This window comes from Thalassophryne amazonica, chromosome 8, assembly GCF_902500255.1.
Source record: "Thalassophryne amazonica chromosome 8, fThaAma1.1, whole genome shotgun sequence".
NCBI lineage: Eukaryota > Metazoa > Chordata > Actinopteri > Batrachoidiformes > Batrachoididae > Thalassophryne > Thalassophryne amazonica.
The window spans coordinates 59,419,702-59,439,657 of NC_047110.1; the positions used below are offsets into that span (position 1 = coordinate 59,419,702).

A 19,956-nucleotide genomic window follows, 5' to 3' on the forward strand; every position below is an offset into this window, starting at 1 on the left:
CTCCCAATTCAGGATAAAATGATTAAAAAACAGAGAAAATGTTGATAACACTATGTTAAACCCTACTGGGCTTCGTACATGGTATACTTGAAGTCACCCGGTGATTATAATATGCCAGTGATTGCCACAAACATGCCAACCACATGTCTTCTGTGAGATGTGTTCAACTCACTCATTCACCCACCCATGTACATTTTTGCTGTTGAGTGCCAAGTGGAGGACAGCTAATATTAGCACCACCAACAAAAAAGGAAGCAGTAGTTAAGCGCAGGAAGAGTTAAAAATTAAACATTGTAACAGGCCTATCATGTACATTATAAATAAGTTTATTTCTCTTTATTACAGAAACGCGCTCCGTATTAACAGGATTGAGAAAAATCTGCGGTCCACCCTCCGGAGCACTAGGTGGCGGTAATGCACCCAATAGCTGGTTGCTAACAGCCGGAAAAACCAAGAAGACGTGGTGTCAGTTTGTGCGTAGTTTTGCTCAAAATATTATAAATATGTCAAATACGAACGAAAATTCAGAAACGACTGTTCCGTGTGTGGTCATTACAAGCTGCGACAGTACGTTTAAGGAAGAAACCCTGATAAAACGTAAGTTTGGTAACCTAAATAATTGCACGATATGTTAAGCTAATTCGCCGTTAGCCCAGTTGTTGACAGATGATGCTTTCGGGTTGTTTTGTTTATCTTTGACAGTCTGATATAATCACAAAACAGGTATATCTCCTCTCTCGACCTGCCTACTAGTCAGGCCGTGTAACTTAAACAAGCCATATTAGTCAGCTTTTCAGCAAAAGAACACAGCTTTCTTGGATTGTAGCCTAAACAAATCACAGTGAGGTGATGCGTCTTAAAGGCACAAATAAAAGGGAGCAGCTGTTAATAAGGTACCTACCGTGTCCTCTTGTTATTTACATCTTGTGATTATCGCGAGATAAAGAGAGGTTGCAGTAGATACAAATAAAATCAGAAGTTAGGATTAAGGTTATAGTTGTGCATAAACCATGATGTTGGGTCGATAGCAATTAACAAATTGTGTTCAATACCTTATCAATAGGATTGGCTGGTTTTACGTGACTTACGTTCGCATGTGCGCATCTTGAGAATTCCCAACTTGTAACTCGGACTATATGTCAAAAAATTGTCAACAAAACTTGAAGTTGTTAGGTTTTGGAATAATTTGTTCCAATTTGTCTGATCTGATATGTACTTGTATATGGAGCCATTATTGTAGCAAAAGTATTTGCAAATGTGAATTTCGATCTGTGTGTGTGTGTGTACTTAGGTAAAGTTAGAAAGATATTCACAGATTCGAAGTTCACGGCTCAATAGATCTTAAGAGAAACGTTGTAGAAAGACAAACACCACTAGTTTCTAACCTCAGGAAGGTAGACAACGAGCTACAACCTTATTTTTATCCATATGAGCCGTCCTCTGAGCTGAAAAAAATAACGGGCAGGCGGCAGAGAAACGGAAGCTTAGGGACCGTCTACAAAGTGCATACATGGAAAAAAAAGACACCAGAAAATTAATTGAATAAATCATTGTAATAAGGAGTGATATCACCAAATTCACTGCACACATCAGTGGGGTCCTGCTGATTATACTACAGAGCTCAGTTTGGAAAAATGCCATTATAAAAAACATTGCAGAATTTTTTATTTTTTAAATTTTTAATAGCATCAAAGTCACAAGGTGTGGTGTCACCAAATTCACTGCACACAACAGCCATGTCCTGTTGATTATACTACAGCACTCAGTTTGAAAAAAGTCATTTTCAAAAATTTTGGAGAATTTTTTATTGTTTAAATTTTCAATAGCATCAAACTCATAAGGTGTAGTGACACAAAATTCACTGCACACAACAGTGGTGCCCTGCTGATTATACAACAACACTCACTTTGGGAAAGTCATTTTCAAAAATTTTGGAGAATTTTTTTATTGTTTAAATTTTCAATAGCATCAAAGTCACAAGATGTGGTGTCGCCAAATTCACTGCACACAACAGCCATGTCCTGTTGATTATACAACCCCTGGCAATAATTATGGAATCACCGGCCTCGGCGGATGTTCATTCAGTTGTTTAATTTTGTAGAAAAAAAGCAGATCACAGACATGACACAAAACTAAAGTCATTTCAAATGGCAACTTTCTGGCTTTAAGAAACACTGTAAGAAATCAGGAAAAAAAAAATTGTGGCAGTCAGTAACGGTTACTTTTTTAGACCAAGCGGAGGGAAAAAAAAAAGGACTCACTCAATTCTGAGGAATAAATTATGGAATCACCCTGTAAATTTTCATCTCCAAAACTAACGCCTGCATCAAATCAGATCTGCTCGTTAGTCTGCATCTAAAAAGGAGTGATCGCACCTTGGAGAGCTGTTGCACCAAGTGGACTGACATGAATCATGGCTCCAACACGAGAGATGTCAATTGAAACAAAGGAGAGGATTATCAAACTCTTAAAAGACGGTAAATCATCACGCAATGTTGCAAAAGATGTTGGTTGTTCACAGTCAGCTGTGTCTAAATTCTGGACCAAATACAAACAACATGAGAAGGTTGTTAAAGGCAAACATACTGGTAGACCAAGGAAGACATCAAAGCGTCAAGACAGAAAACTTAAAGCAATATGTCTCAAAAATCAAAAATGCACAACAAAACAAATGAGGAACGAATGGGAGGAAACTGGAGTCAACATCTGTGACTGAACTGTAAGAAACCGCCTAAAGAAAATGGGATTTACATACAGAAAAGCTAAACGAAAGCCATCATTAACACCTAAACAGAAGAAAAACAAGGTTACAATGGGCTAAGGAAAAGCAATCGTGGACTGTGGATGACTGGATGAAAGTCATATTCAGTGATGAATCTTGAATCTGCATTGGGCAAGGTGATGATGCTGGAACTTTTGTTTGGTGCCGTTCCAATGAGATTTATAAAGATGACTGCCTGAAGAGAACATGTAAATTTCCACAGTCATTGATGATATGGGGCTGCATGTCAGGTAAAGGCACTGGGGAGATGGCTGTCATTACATCATCAATAAATGCACAAGTTTACGTTGATATTTTGGACACTATTCTTATCCCATCAATTGAAAGGATGTTTGGGGATGATGAAATCATTTTTCGAGATGATAATGCATCTTGCCATAGAGCAAAAACTGTGAAAACATTCCTTGCAAAAAGACACATAGGGTCAATGTCATGGCCTGCAAATAGTCCGGATCTTAATCCAATTGAAAATCTTTGGTGGAAGTTGAAGAAAATGGTCCATGACAAGGCTCCAACCTGCAAAGCTGATCTGGCAACAGCAATCAGAGAAAGTTGGAGCCAGATTGATGAAGAGTACTGTTTGTCACTCATTAAGTCCATGCCTCAGAGACTGCAAGCTGTTATAAAAGCCAGAGGTGGTGCAACAAAATACTAGTGATGTGTTGGAGCGTTCTTTTGTTTTTCATGATTCCATAATTATTTCCTCAGAATTGAGTGATTCCATATTTTTTTCCCTCTGCTTGGTCTAAAAAAGTAACAGTTACTGACTGCCACAATTTTTTTTTCCAGATTTCTTATAGTGTTTCTTAAAGCCAGAAAGTTGCCATTTGAAATGACTTTAGTTTTGTGTCATATCTGTGATCTGCTTTTTTTTTTTTTTACAAAATTAAACAACTGAATGAACATCCTCCGAGGCCAGTGATTCCATAATTTTTGCCAGGGGTTGTACTACAGCACTCAGTTTGGGGTAAAGTAATTTTTAAAAATTTTGGAGAATTTTTGATTGTTTTATTTTCAATAGCATCAAAGTCATAAGGTGTAGTGAAACAAAATTTACTGCACACAACAGTGGTGTCCTGCTGATTATACTACAACACTCACTTTGGGGAAAAAGTCATTGTAAAAAAATTCTGGAGAATTTTCGATTGTTTAAATTTTCAATAGCATCAAAGTCATAAGGTGTAGTGACACAAAATTTACTGCACACTGCAGTAATGCTATTGAATGCTATTGAAAATTTAAACAATCAAAAATTCTCCAAAAAATTTTAAAATGACTTATTCCCAAAGTGAGTGTTGTAGTATAATCAGCAGGACACCACTGTTGTCTGCAGTAAATTTTGTGTCACTACACCTTATGACTTTGATGCAATTGAAAATTTAAACAGTAAAACATTATCCAAACTTTTTGAAAAAGACTTTTTCCAAAACTGAGTGTTGTAGTATAATCAGCAGGACACCCCTGTTGTGTGCAGTAAATTTTGTGTCATTACACCTCATGACTTTGATGCTATTGAAAATAAAAACAATCAAAAATTCTCCAAATTTTTTAATGACTTTTTTCCCAAAGTGAGTTTTGTAGTATAATCAGCAGGACACCACTGTTGTGTGCAGTAAATTTTGTGTCACTACACCTCATGACTTTGATGCTATTGAAAATTTAAACAATAAAAATTCTCTAAAATTTTTGAAAATGACTTTTTCCCCAAAGTGAGTGTTGTAGTATAATCAGCAGGACACCACTGTTGTGTGCAGTAAATCTTGTGTCACTACACCTCATGACTTTGATGCTATTGAAAATTTAAACAGTAAAAAATTCTCCAAATTTTTTTTTTAAAAATGCGATTGAAAATAAAAACAATCAAAAATTCTCCAAAATTTTAGAAAATGACTTTTATCCAAAGTGAGTGTTGTAGTATAATCAACAGGACACCACTGTTGTGTGCAGTGAATTTTGTGACACTACTCCAAATGACTTTGATGCTATTGAAAATAAAAACAATCAAAAATTCTCCAAAATTTTAGAAAATGACTTTTTCCCAAAGTGAGTGTTGTCATATAATCAACAGGACACCACTGTTGTGTGCAGTAAATGTTGTCACTACACCTTATGACTTTGATGCTATTGAAAATTTAAACAATCAAAAATTCTCCCAAATTTTTTTTTTAATTACTTTTTCCCAAAGTGAGTGTTGTAGTATAATCAGCAGGACACCACTGTTGTGTGCAGTAAATTTTGTGTCACTACATCTCATGACTTTGATGCTATTGAAAATTTAAACAATCAAAAATTCTCCAAAAATTTTTTAAATGACTTTTTCCCAAAGTGAGTGTTGTAGTATAATCAGCAGGACACCACTGTTGTGTGCAGTGAATTTTGTGACACTACTCCAAATGACTTTGATGCTATTGAAAATAAAATCAATCAAAAATTCTCCATAATTTTTTTTAAATGACTTTTTTCCCCAAAGTTAGTGTTGTAGTATAATCAGCAGGACACCCCTGTTGTGTGTAGTAAATTTTGTGTCACTACACCTCATGACTTTGATTCTATTGAAAATTTAAACAATAAAAAATTCTCCAAAATGTTTTTTTAAATGACTTTTTCCCAAAGTGAGTGTTGTAGTATAATCAGCAGGACACCACTGTTGTGCAGTAAATTTTGTGTCACTACACCTTATGACTTTGATTCTATTGAAAATTTAAACAATCAAAAATTCTCCAAAATTTTTTTAAAAACGACTTTTTCCCAAAGTGTGTTGTCATATAATCAACAGGACACCACTGTTGTGTGCAGTAAATTTTGTGTCACTACACCTTATGACTTTGATGCTATTGAAAATTTAAACAATCAAAAATTCTCCAAAATTTTTTTTAAATTACTTTTCTCAAAGTGAGTGTTGTAGTATAATCAGCAGGACACCACTGATGTGTGCAGTAAATTTTGTATCACTACACCTCATGACCTTGATGCTATTGAAAATAAAAACAATCAAAAATTCTCCATAATTTTTGAAAATGACTTTTTCCCCAAAGTGAGTGTTGTAGTATAATCAACAGGACACCACTGTTGTGTGCAGTAAATTTTGTGTCACTACACCTTATGACTTTGATTCTATTGAAAAATTTAAACAATCAAAAATTCTCCAATATTTTTTAAATGACTTTTTCCCAAAGTGAGTGTTGTAGTATAATCAGCAGGACACCACTGTTGTGTGCAGTGAATTTTGTGACACTACTCCAAATGACTTTGATGCTATTGAAAATAAAAACAATCAAAAATTCTCCATAATTTTTGAAAATGACTTTTTCCGCAAAGTGAGTGTTGTCATATAATCAACAGGACACCACTGTTGTGTGCAGTAAATTTTGTGTCACTACACCTTATGACTTTAATGCTATTGAAAAATTTAAACAATCAAAAATTCTCCAAAAATTTTTGAAAATGACTTTTTCCCAAAGTGAGTGTTGTAGTATAATCAGCAGGACACCACTGTTGTGTGCAGTAAATTTTGTGTCACTACACCTTATGACTTTGATGCTATTGAAAAATTTAAACAATCAAAAATTCTCCAAAATGTTTTTTTTTAAATGACTTTTTCCCAAAGTGAGTGTTGTAGTATAATCAGCAGGACACCACTGATGTGTGCAGTAAATTTTGTATCACTACACCTCATGACTTTGATGCTATTGAAAATTTAAACAATCAAAAATTCTCAAAACATTTTTAAATGACTTTTTCCCAAAGTGAGTGTTGTAGTATAATCAGCAGGACACCACTGTTGTGTGCAGTAAATTTTGTGTCACTACACCTCACGACTTTGATGCTATTGAAAATTTAAACAATCAAAATTCTCCAAAATTTTTTTAAAACAACTTTTTCCAAAAGTGAGTGTTGTAGTATAAACAGGACACCACTGTTGTATGCAGTAAATTTTGTCACTACACCTTATGACTTTGATGCTATTGAAAAATTTAAACAATCAAAAATTCTCCATAATTTTTGAAAATGACTTTTTCCCCAAAGTTAGTGTTGTAGTATAATCAGCAGGACATCCCTGTTGTGTGTAGTAAATTTTGTGTCACTACACCTTATGACTTTGATGCTATTGAAAATTTAAACAATCAAAAATTCTCCAAAATTTTTTTTTTTAATTACTTTTCCCAAAGTGAGTGTTGTAGTATAATCAGCAGGACACCACTGATGTGTGCAGTAAATTTTGTATCACTACACCTCATGACCTTGATGCTATTGAAAATAAAAACAATCAAAAATTCTCCATAATTTTTGAAAATGACTTTCCCCAAAGTGAGTGTTGTAGTATAATCAACAGGACACCACTGTTGTGTGCAGTAAATTTTGTGTCACTACACCTTATGACTTTGATTCTATTGAAAAATTTAAACAATCAAAAATTCTCCAATATTTTTTAAATGACTTTTTCCCAAAGTGAGTGTTGTAGTATAATCAGCAGGACACCACTGTTGTGTGCAGTGAATTTTGTGACACTACTCCAAATGACTTTGATGCTATTGAAAATGAAAACAATCAAAAATTCTCCATAATTTTTGAAAATGACTTTTTCCGCAAAGTGAGTGTTGTCATATAATCAACAGGACACCACTGTTGTGTGCAGTAAATTTTGTGTCACTACACCTTATGACTTTAATGCTATTGAAAAATTTAAACAATCAAAATTCTCCAAAAATTTTTTTTTAATTACTTTTTCCCAAAGTGAGTGTTGTAGTATAATCAGCAGGACACCCCTGTTGTGTGCAGTGAATTTTGTGTCACTACACCTTATGACTTTGATGCTATTGAAAAATTTAAACAATCAAAAATTCTCCAGAATGTTTTTTTTAAATTACTTTTCCCAAAGTGAGTGTTGTAGTATAATCAGCAGGACACCACTGATGTGTGCAGTAAATTTTGTATCACTACACCTCATGACTTTGATGCTATTGAAAATTTAAACAATCAAAAATTCTCCATAATTTTTGAAAATGACTTTTTCCCAAAGTGAGTGTTGTAGTATAATCAGCAGGACACCACTGTTGTGTGCAGTAAATTTTGTGTCACTACACCTTATGACTTTGATGCTATTGAAAAATTTAAACAATCCAAAATTCTCAAAACATTTTTAAATGACTTTTTCCCAAAGTGAGTGTTGTAGTATAATCAGCAGGACACCACTGTTGTGTGCAGTGAATTTTGTGACACTACTCCAAATGACTTTGATGCTATTGAAAATAAAAACAATCAAAAATTCTCCATAATTTTTGAAAATGACTTTTTCCCAAAGTGAGTGTTGTAGTATAATCAGCAGGACACCACTGTTGTGTGCAGTAAATTTTGTGTCACTACACCTCATGACTTTGATGCTATTGAAAATTTAAACAATCAAAATTCTCCAAAATTTTTTGAAAACAACTTTTTCCAAAAGTGAGTGTTGTAGTATAATCAACAGGACACCACTGTTGTGTGCAGTAAATTTTGTATCACTACACCTCATGACCTTGATGCTATTGAAAATAAAAACAATCAAAAATTCTCCATAATTTTTGAAAATGACTTTTTCCCCAAAGTGAGTGTTGTAGTATAATCAACAGGACACCACTGTTGTGTGCAGTAAATTTTGTGTCACTACACCTTATGACTTTGATTCTATTGAAAAATTTAAACAATCAAAAATTCTCCAATATTTTTTAAATGACTTTTTCCCAAAGTGAGTGTTGTAGTATAATCAGCAGGACACCACTGTTGTGTGCAGTGAATTTTGTGACACTACTCCAAATGACTTTGATGCTATTGAAAATAAAAACAATCAAAAATTCTCCATAATTTTTGAAAATGACTTTTTCCGCAAAGTGAGTGTTGTCATATAATCAACAGGACACCACTGTTGTGTGCAGTGAATTTTGTGTCACTACACCTTATGACTTTGATGCTATTGAAAAATTTAAACAATCAAAAATTCTCCAGAATGTTTTTTTTAAATTACTTTTCCCAAAGTGAGTGTTGTAGTATAATCAGCAGGACACCACTGATGTGTGCAGTAAATTTTGTATCACTACACCTCATGACTTTGATGCTATTGAAAATTTAAACAATCAAAAATTCTCCATAATTTTTGAAAATGACTTTTTCCCCAAAGTGAGTGTTGTAGTATAATCAGCAGGACACCACTGTTGTGTGCAGTAAATTTTGTGTCACTACACCTTATGACTTTGATGCTATTGAAAAATTTAAACAATCAAAAATTCTCCAAAATGTTTTTTTTTAAATGACTTTTTCCCAAAGTGAGTGTTGTAGTATAATCAGCAGGACACCACTGATGTGTGCAGTAAATTTTGTATCACTACACCTCATGACTTTGATGCTATTGAAAATTTAAACAATCCAAAATTCTCAAAACATTTTTAAATGACTTTTTCCCAAAGTGAGTGTTGTAGTATAATCAGCAGGACACCACTGTTGTGTGCAGTGAATTTTGTGACACTACTCCAAATGACTTTGATGCTATTGAAAATAAAAACAATCAAAAATTCTCCATAATTTTTGAAAATGACTTTTTCCCAAAGTGAGTGTTGTAGTATAATCAGCAGGACACCACTGTTGTGTGCAGTAAATTTTGTGTCACTACACCTCATGACTTTGATGCTATTGAAAATTTAAACAATCAAAATTCTCCAAAATTTTTTGAAAACAACTTTTTCCAAAAGTGAGTGTTGTAGTATAATCAACAGGACACCACTGTTGTGTGCAGTAAATTTTGTGTCACTACACCTTATGACTTTGATGCTATTGAAAATAAAATCAATCAAAAATTCTCCATAATTTTTGAAAATGACTTTTTCCCCAAAGTGAGTGTTGTAGTATAATAAGCAGGACACCACTGTTGTATGCAGTAAATTTTGTGTCACTACACCTTATGACTTTGATTCTATTGAAAATTTAAACAATAAAAAATTCTCCAAAATGTTTTTTTAAATGACTTTTTCCCAAAGTGAGTGTTGTAGTATAATCAGCAGGACACCACTGTTGTGCAGTAAATTTTGTGTCACTACACCTTATGACTTTGATGCTATTGAAAATTTAAACAATCAAAAATTCTCCAAAATTTTTTTTAAATTACTTTTCTCAAAGTGAGTGTTGTAGTATAATCAGCAGGACACCACTGATGTGTGCAGTAAATTTTGTATCACTACACCTCATGACTTTGATGCTATTGAAAATTAAAACAATCAAAAATTCTCCATAATTTTTGAAAATGACTTTTTCCGCAAAGTGAGTGTTGTCATATAATCAACAGGACACCACTGTTGTGTGCAGTAAATTTTGTGTCACTACACCTTATGACTTTAATGCTATTGAAAATTTAAACAATCAAAAATTCTCCAAAATTTTTGAAAATGACTTTTTCCCAAAGTGAGTGTTGTAGTATAATCAGCAGGACACCACTGTTGTGTGCAGTAAATTTTGTGTCACTACACCTTATGACTTTGATGCTATTGAAAAATTTAAACAATCAAAAATTCTCCAAAATGTTTTTTTTTAAATGACTTTTTCCCAAAGTGAGTGTTGTAGTATAATCAGCAGGACACCACTGATGTGTGCAGTAAATTTTGTATCACTACACCTCACGACTTTGATGCTATTGAAAATTTAAACAATCAAAATTCTCCAAAATTTTTTTAAAACAACTTTTTCCAAAAGTGAGTGTTGTAGTATAATCAACAGGACACCACTGTTGTATGCAGTAAATTTTGTGTCACTACACCTTATGACTTTGATGCTATTGAAAAATTTAAACAATCAAAAATTCTCCATAATTTTTGAAAATGACTTTTTCCCCAAAGTTAGTGTTGTAGTATAATCAGCAGGACATCCCTGTTGTGTGTAGTAAATTTTGTGTCACTACACCTCATGACTTTGATTCTATTGAAAATTTAAACAATAAAAAATTCTCCAGAATGTTTTTTTTAAATTACTTTTCCCAAAGTGAGTGTTGTAGTATAATCAGCAGGACACCACTGATGTGTGCAGTAAATTTTGTATCACTACACCTCATGACTTTGATGCTATTGAAAATTTAAACAATCAAAAATTCTCCAAAATTTTTTTTAAATTACTTTTCTCAAAGTGAGTGTTGTAGTATAATCAGCAGGACACCACTGATGTGTGCAGTAAATTTTGTATCACTACACCTCATGACCTTGATGCTATTGAAAATTAAAACAATCAAAAATTCTCCATAATTTTTGAAAATGACTTTTCCCCAAAGTGAGTGTTGTAGTATAATCAACAGGACACCACTGTTGTGTGCAGTAAATTTTGTGTCACTACACCTTATGACTTTGATTCTATTGAAAAATTTAAACAATCAAAAATTCTCCAATATTTTTTAAATGACTTTTTCCCAAAGTGAGTGTTGTAGTATAATCAGCAGGACACCACTGTTGTATGCAGTAAATTTTGTGTCACTACACCTTATGACTTTGATTCTATTGAAAATTTAAACAATAAAAAATTCTCCAAAATGTTTTTTTAAATGACTTTTTCCCAAAGTGAGTGTTGTAGTATAATCAGCAGGACACCACTGTTGTGTGCAGTAAATTTTGTGTCACTACACCTTATGACTTTGATGCTATTGAAAAATTTAAACAATCAAAAATTCTCCAAAATTTATGAAAACGACTTTTTCCCAAAGTGAGTGTTGTAGTATAATCAGCAGGACACCACTGTTGTGTGCAGTAAATTTTGTGTCACTACACCTCATGACTTTGATTCTATTGAAAATTTAAACAATCAAAAATTCTCCAAAATTTTTATGAAAACGACTTTTTCCCAAAGTGTGTTGTCATATAATCAACAGGACACCACTGTTGTGTGCAGTAAATTTTGTGTCACTACACCTTATGACTTTGATGCTATTGAAAATTTAAACAATCAAAAATTCTCCAAAAATTTTTGAAAATGACTTTTTCCCAAAGTGAGTGTTGTAGTATAATCAGCAGGACACCACTGATGTGTGCAGTAAATTTTGTATCACTACACCTCATGACCTTGATGCTATTGAAAATAAAAACAATCAAAAATTCTCCATAATTTTTGAAAATGACTTTTTCCGCAAAGTGAGTGTTGTCATATAATCAACAGGACACCACTGTTGTGTGCAGTAAATTTTGTGTCACTACACCTTATGACTTTAATGCTATTGAAAAATTTAAACAATCAAAAATTCTCCAAAAATTTTTGAAAATGACTTTTTCCCAAAGTGAGTGTTGTAGTATAATCAGCAGGACACCACTGTTGTGTGCAGTAAATTTTGTGTCACTACACCTTATGACTTTGATGCTATTGAAAAATTTAAACAATCAAAAATTCTCCAAAATGTTTTTTTTTAAATGACTTTTTCCCAAAGTGAGTGTTGTAGTATAATCAGCAGGACACCACTGATGTGTGCAGTAAATTTTGTATCACTACACCTCACGACTTTGATGCTATTGAAAATTTAAACAATCAAAATTCTCCAAAATTTTTTTAAAACAACTTTTTCCAAAAGTGAGTGTTGTAGTATAATCAACAGGACACCACTGTTGTATGCAGTAAATTTTGTGTCACTACACCTTATGACTTTGATGCTATTGAAAAATTTAAACAATCAAAAATTCTCCATAATTTTTGAAAATGACTTTTTCCCCAAAGTTAGTGTTGTAGTATAATCAGCAGGACATCCCTGTTGTGTGTAGTAAATTTTGTGTCACTACACCTCATGACTTTGATTCTATTGAAAATTTAAACAATCAAAAATTCTCCAAAATTTTTTTTAAATTACTTTTCTCAAAGTGAGTGTTGTAGTATAATCAGCAGGACACCACTGATGTGTGCAGTAAATTTTGTATCACTACACCTCATGACCTTGATGCTATTGAAAATAAAAACAATCAAAAATTCTCCATAATTTTTGAAAATGACTTTCCCCAAAGTGAGTGTTGTAGTATAATCAACAGGACACCACTGTTGTGTGCAGTAAATTTTGTGTCACTACACCTTATGACTTTGATGCTATTGAAAATGAAAACAATCAAAAATTCTCCATAATTTTTTAAATGACTTTTCCCAAAGTGAGTGTTGTAGTATAATCAGCAGGACACCACTGTTGTGTGCAGTGAATTTTGTGACACTACTCCAATGACTTTGATGCTATTGAAAATGAAAACAATCAAAAATTCTCCATAATTTTTGAAAATGACTTTTTCCGCAAAGTGAGTGTTGTCATATAATCAACAGGACACCACTGTTGTGTGCAGTAAATTTTGTGTCACTACACCTTATGACTTTAATGCTATTGAAAAATTTAAACAATCAAAATTCTCCAAAAAATTTTTTTTAATTACTTTTTCCCAAAGTGAGTGTTGTAGTATAATCAGCAGGACACCCCTGTTGTGTGCAGTGAATTTTGTGTCACTACACCTTATGACTTTGATGCTATTGAAAAATTTAAACAATCAAAAATTCTCCAGAATGTTTTTTTTAAATTACTTTTCCCAAAGTGAGTGTTGTAGTATAATCAGCAGGACACCACTGATGTGTGCAGTAAATTTTGTATCACTACACCTCATGACTTTGATGCTATTGAAAATTTAAACAATCAAAAATTCTCCATAATTTTTGAAAATGACTTTTTCCCAAAGTGAGTGTTGTAGTATAATCAGCAGGACACCACTGTTGTGTGCAGTAAATTTTGTGTCACTACACCTTATGACTTTGATGCTATTGAAAAATTTAAACAATCAAAAATTCTCCAAAATGTTTTTTTTTTAAATGACTTTTTCCCAAAGTGAGTGTTGTAGTATAATCAGCAGGACACCACTGATGTGTGCAGTAAATTTTGTATCACTACACCTCATGACTTTGATGCTATTGAAAATTTAAACAATCCAAAATTCTCAAAACATTTTTAAATGACTTTTTCCCAAAGTGAGTGTTGTAGTATAATCAGCAGGACACCACTGTTGTGTGCAGTGAATTTTGTGACACTACTCCAAATGACTTTGATGCTATTGAAAATAAAAACAATCAAAAATTCTACATAATTTTTGAAAATGACTTTTTCCCAAAGTGAGTGTTGTAGTATAATCAGCAGGACACCACTGTTGTGTGCAGTAAATTTTGTGTCACTACACCTCATGACTTTGATGCTATTGAAAATTTAAACAATCAAAATTCTCCAAAATTTTTTGAAAACAACTTTTTCCAAAAGTGAGTGTTGTAGTATAATCAACAGGACACCACTGTTGTGTGCAGTAAATTTTGTGTCACTACACCTTATGACTTTGATGCTATTGAAAATAAAATCAATCAAAAATTCTCCATAATTTTTGAAAATGACTTTTTCCCCAAAGTGAGTGTTGTAGTATAATAAGCAGGACACCACTGTTGTATGCAGTAAATTTTGTGTCACTACACCTTATGACTTTGATGCTATTGAAAAATTTAAACAATCAAAAATTCTCCAATTTTTTTTAAATGACTTTTTCCCCAAAGTTAGTGTTGTAGTATAATCAGCAGGACATCCCTGTTGTGTGTAGTAAATTTTGTGTCACTACACCTCATGACTTTGATTCTATTGAAAATTTAAACAATAAAAATTCTCCAAAATTTTTTTTTAAATGACTTTTTCCCAAAGTGAGTGTTGTAGTATAATCAGCAGGACACCACTGTTGTGCAGTAAATTTTGTGTCACTACACCTCATGACTTTGATGCTATTGAAAATTTAAACAATCAAAAATTCTCAAAACATTTTTAAATGACTTTTTCCCAAAGTGAGTGTTGTAGTATAATCAGCAGGACACCACTGTTGTGTGCAGTGAATTTTGTGACACTACTCCAAATGACTTTGATGCTATTGAAAATAAAAACAATCAAAAATTCTCCATAATTTTTGAAAATGACTTTTTCCCAAAGTGAGTGTTGTAGTATAATCAGCAGGACACCACTGTTGTGTGCAGTAAATTTTGTGTCACTACACCTCATGACTTTGATGCTATTGAAAATTTAAACAATCAAAATTCTCCAAAATTTTTTGAAAACAACTTTTTCCAAAAGTGAGTGTTGTAGTATAATCAACAGGACACCACTGTTGTGTGCAGTAAATTTTGTCACTACACCTTATGACTTTGATGCTATTGAAAATAAAATCAATCAAAAATTCTCCATAATTTTTGAAAATGACTTTTTCCCAAAGTGAGTGTTGTAGTATAATAAGCAGGACACCACTGTTGTATGCAGTAAATTTTGTGTCACTACACCTTATGACTTTGATGCTATTGAAAAATTTAAACAATCAAAAATTCTCCAATTTTTTTTAAATGACTTTTTCCCCAAAGTTAGTGTTGTAGTATAATCAGCAGGACATCCCTGTTGTGTGTAGTAAATTTTGTGTCACTACACCTCATGACTTTGATGCTATTGAAAATAAAAACAATCAACAATTCTCCATAATTTTTGAAAATGACTTTTTCCCAAAGTGAGTGTTGTCATATAATCAACAGGACACCACTGTTGTGTGCAGTAAATTTTGTGTCACTACACCTTATGACTTTAATGCTATTGAAAAATTTAAACAATCAAAAATTCTCCAAATTTTTTTTTAAATTACTTTTTCCCAAAGTGAGTGTTGTAGTATAATCAGCAGGACACCACTGTTGTGTGCAGTGAATTTTGTGTCACTACACCTTATGACTTTGATGCTATTGAAAAATTTAAACAATCAAAAATTCTCCAAATTTTTTTTTAATTACTTTTTCCCAAAGTGAGTGTTGTAGTATAATCAGCAGGACACCCCTGTTGTGTGCAGTGAATTTTGTGTCACTACACCTTATGACTTTGATGCTATTGAAAATTTAAACAATCAAAAATTCTACAAATTTTTTTAAATGACTTTTTTCCCCAAAGTGAGTGTTGTAGTATAATCAGCAGGACACCCCTGTTGTGTGTGTCACTACACCTCATGACTTAGTTGAAATTTTCAATAGCATCAATCACAATTCTCAAAAATGTTTGAAAACAACTTTTTCCAAAAGTGAGTGTTGTAGTATAATCAGCAGGACACCACTGTTGTGTGCAGTGAATTTTGTGACTCTACACCAAATGACTTTGATGCTATTGAAAATTTAAACAATCAAAAATTCTCCAAAAATTTTTTAAATGACTTTTTCCCAAAGTGAGTGTTGTAGTATAATCAGCAGGACACCACTGTTGTGTGCAGTGAATTTTGTGTCACTACACCTCATGACTTTGATGCTATTGAAAATTTAAACAATCAAAAATTCTCCAAAAATTTTTTAAATGACTTTTTCTCAAAGTGAGTGTTGTAGTATAATCAGCAGGACACCACTGTTGTGTGCAGTGAATTTTGTGACACTACTCCAAATGACTTTGATGCTATTGAAAATAAAAACAATCAAATTCTCCATAATTTTTGAAAATGACTTTTTCCCAAAGTGAGTGTTGTAGTATAATCAACAGGACACCACTGTTGTGTGCAGTAAATTTTGTGTCACTACACCTTATGACTTTAATGCTATTGAAAAATTTAAACAATCAAAATTCTCCAAACTTTTTTTTTAAATGACTTTTTCTCAAAGTGAGTGTTGTAGTATAATCAACAGGACACCCCTGTTGTGTGCAGTGAATTTTGTGTCATTACACCTTATGACTTTGATGCTATTGAAAATTTAAACAATAAAAAATTCTCCAAAAGTTTTTTAAAATGACTTTTTCCCAAAGTGAGTGTTGTAGTATAATCAGCAGGACACCACTGTTGTGCAGTAAATTTTGTGTCACTACACCTCATTACTTTGATGCTATTGAAAATTTAAACAATCAAAATTCTCAAAATTTTTTGAAAACGACTTTTTCCAAAAGTGAGTGTTGCAGTATAATCAGCAAGACACCACTGATGTGTGCAGTGAATTTTGTGACACTACTCCAAATGACTTTGATGCTATTGAAAATAAAAACAATCAACAATTCTCCATAATTTTTGAAAATGACTTTTTCCCAAAGTGAGTGTTGTCATATAATCAGCAGGACACCCTGTTGTGTGCAGTGAATTTTGTGTCACTAGACCTTATGACTTTGATGCTATTGAAAAATTTAAACAATCAAAAATTCTCCAAATTTTTTTTTTTAATTACTTTTTCCCAAAGTGAGTGTTGTAGTATAATCAGCAGGTCACCCCTGTTGTGTGCAGTGAATTTTGTGTCACTACACCTTATGACTTTGATGCTATTGAAAATTCAAACAATAAAAAATTCTCCAAAATTTTTTTTTAAAATGACTTTTTCCCAAAGTGAGTGTTGTAGTATAATCAGCAGGACACCACTGTTGTGTGCAGTAAATTTTGTGTCACTACACCTTATGACTTTGATGCTATTGAAAAATTTAAACAATCAAAAATTCTCCAAATTTTTTTTTTAATTACTTTTTCCCAAAGTGAGTGTTGTAGTATAATCAGCAGGACACCCCTGTTGTGTGCAGTGAATTTTGTGTCACTACACCTTATGACTTTGATGCTATTGAAAATTTAAACAATCAAAAATTCTACAAATTTTTTTAAATGACTTTTTTCCCAAAGTGAGTGTTGTAGTATAATCAGCAGGACACCCCTGTTGTGTGTGTCACTACACCTCATGACTTTGTTTAAATTTTCAATAGCATCAATCACAATTCTCAAAAATGTTTGAAAACAACTTTTTCCAAAAGTGAGTGTTGTAGTATAATCAGCAGGACACCACTGTTGTGTGCAGTGAATTTTGTGACTCTACACCAAATGACTTTGATGCTATTGAAAATTTAAACAATCAAAAATTCTCCAAAAATTTTTTTAAATGACTTTTTCCCAAAGTGAGTGTTGTAGTATAATCAGCAGGACACCACTGTTGTGTGCAGTGAATTTTGTGTCACTACACCTCATGACTTTGATGCTATTGAAAATTTAAACAATCAAAAATTCTCCAAAAATTTTTTAAATGACTTTTTCTCAAAGTGAGTGTTGTAGTATAATCAGCAGGACACCACTGTTGTGTGCAGTGAATTTTGTGACACTACTCCAAATGACTTTGATTCTATTGAAAATTTAAACAATCAAAAATTCTCCAAAATTTTTTTTAAATTACTTTTCTCAAAGTGAGTGTTGTAGTATAATCAGCAGGACACCACTGATGTGTGCAGTAAATTTTGTATCACTACACCTCATGACCTTGATGCTATTGAAAATAAAAACAATCAAAAATTCTCCATAATTTTTGAAAATGACTTTCCCCAAAGTGAGTGTTGTAGTATAATCAACAGGACACCACTGTTGTGTGCAGTAAATTTTGTGTCACTACACCTTATGACTTTGATTCTATTGAAAAATTTAAACAATCAAAAATTCTCCAATATTTTTTAAATGACTTTTTCCCAAAGTGAGTGTTGTAGTATAATCAGCAGGACACCACTGTTGTGTGCAGTGAATTTTGTGACACTACTCCAAATGACTTTGATGCTATTGAAAATGAAAACAATCAAAAATTCTCCATAATTTTTGAAAATGACTTTTTCCGCAAAGTGAGTGTTGTCATATAATCAACAGGACACCACTGTTGTGTGCAGTAAATTTTGTGTCACTACACCTTATGACTTTAATGCTATTGAAAAATTTAAACAATCAAAATTCTCCAAAAAAATTTTTTTAATTACTTTTTCCCAAAGTGAGTGTTGTAGTATAATCAGCAGGACACCCCTGTTGTGTGCAGTGAATTTTGTGTCACTACACCTTATGACTTTGATGCTATTGAAAAATTTAAACAATCAAAAATTCTCCAGAATGTTTTTTTTAAATTACTTTTCCCAAAGTGAGTGTTGTAGTATAATCAGCAGGACACCACTGATGTGTGCAGTAAATTTTGTATCACTACACCTCATGACTTTGATGCTATTGAAAATTTAAACAATCAAAAATTCTCCATAATTTTTGAAAATGACTTTTTCCAAAAGTGAGTGTTGTAGTATAATCAGCAGGACACCACTGTTGTGTGCAGTAAATTTTGTGTCACTACACCTTATGACTTTGATGCTATTGAAAAATTTAAACAATCAAAAATTCTCCAAAATGTTTTTTTTTTAAATGACTTTTTCCCAAAGTGAGTGTTGTAGTATAATCAGCAGGACACCACTGATGTGTGCAGTAAATTTTGTATCACTACACCTCATGACTTTGATGCTATTGAAAATTTAAACAATCCAAAATTCTCAAAACATTTTTAAATGACTTTTTCCCAAAGTGAGTGTTGTAGTATAATCAGCAGGACACCACTGTTGTGTGCAGTGAATTTTGTGACACTACTCCAAATGACTTTGATGCTATTGAAAATAAAAACAATCAAAAATTCTACATAATTTTTGAAAATGACTTTTTCCCAAAGTGAGTGTTGTAGTATAATCAGCAGGACACCACTGTTGTGTGCAGTAAATTTTGTGTCACTACACCTCATGACTTTGATGCTATTGAAAATTTAAACAATCAAAATTCTCCAAAATTTTTTGAAAACAACTTTTTCCAAAAGTGAGTGTTGTAGTATAATCAACAGGACACCACTGTTGTGTGCAGTAAATTTTGTGTCACTACACCTTATGACTTTGATGCTATTGAAAATAAAATCAATCAAAAATTCTCCATAATTTTTGAAAATGACTTTTTCCCCAAAGTGAGTGTTGTAGTATAATAAGCAGGACACCACTGTTGTATGCAGTAAATTTTGTGTCACTACACCTTATGACTTTGATGCTATTGAAAAATTTAAACAATCAAAAATTCTCCAATTTTTTTTAAATGACTTTTTCCCCAAAGTTAGTGTTGTAGTATAATCAGCAGGACATCCCTGTTGTGTGTAGTAAATTTTGTGTCACTACACCTCATGACTTTGATTCTATTGAAAATTTAAACAATAAAAAATTCTCCAAAATTTTTTTTTAAATGACTTTTTCCCAAAGTGAGTGTTGTAGTATAATCAGCAGGACACCACTGTTGTGCAGTAAATTTTGTGTCACTACACCTCATGACTTTGATGCTATTGAAAATTTAAACAATCAAAAATTCTCAAAACATTTTTAAATGACTTTT

At 32.5% G+C, this 19,956-nt stretch overlaps 1 protein-coding gene across 1 annotated transcript in view; it reads left to right on the plus strand.

The window, feature by feature from the left end:
* The first annotated feature begins 413 nt into the window (after window positions 1-413).
* Window positions 414-19,956, plus strand: part of aagab (alpha and gamma adaptin binding protein) — a 28,871-nt gene continuing 9,328 nt past the window's right edge. The window contains exon 1 of the mRNA XM_034176405.1: window positions 414-597. Within this exon, the coding sequence (XP_034032296.1) occupies window positions 504-597 (94 nt within the window). The 5' untranslated portion in view covers window positions 414-503. The remainder of the gene's footprint in view (window positions 598-19,956) is intronic.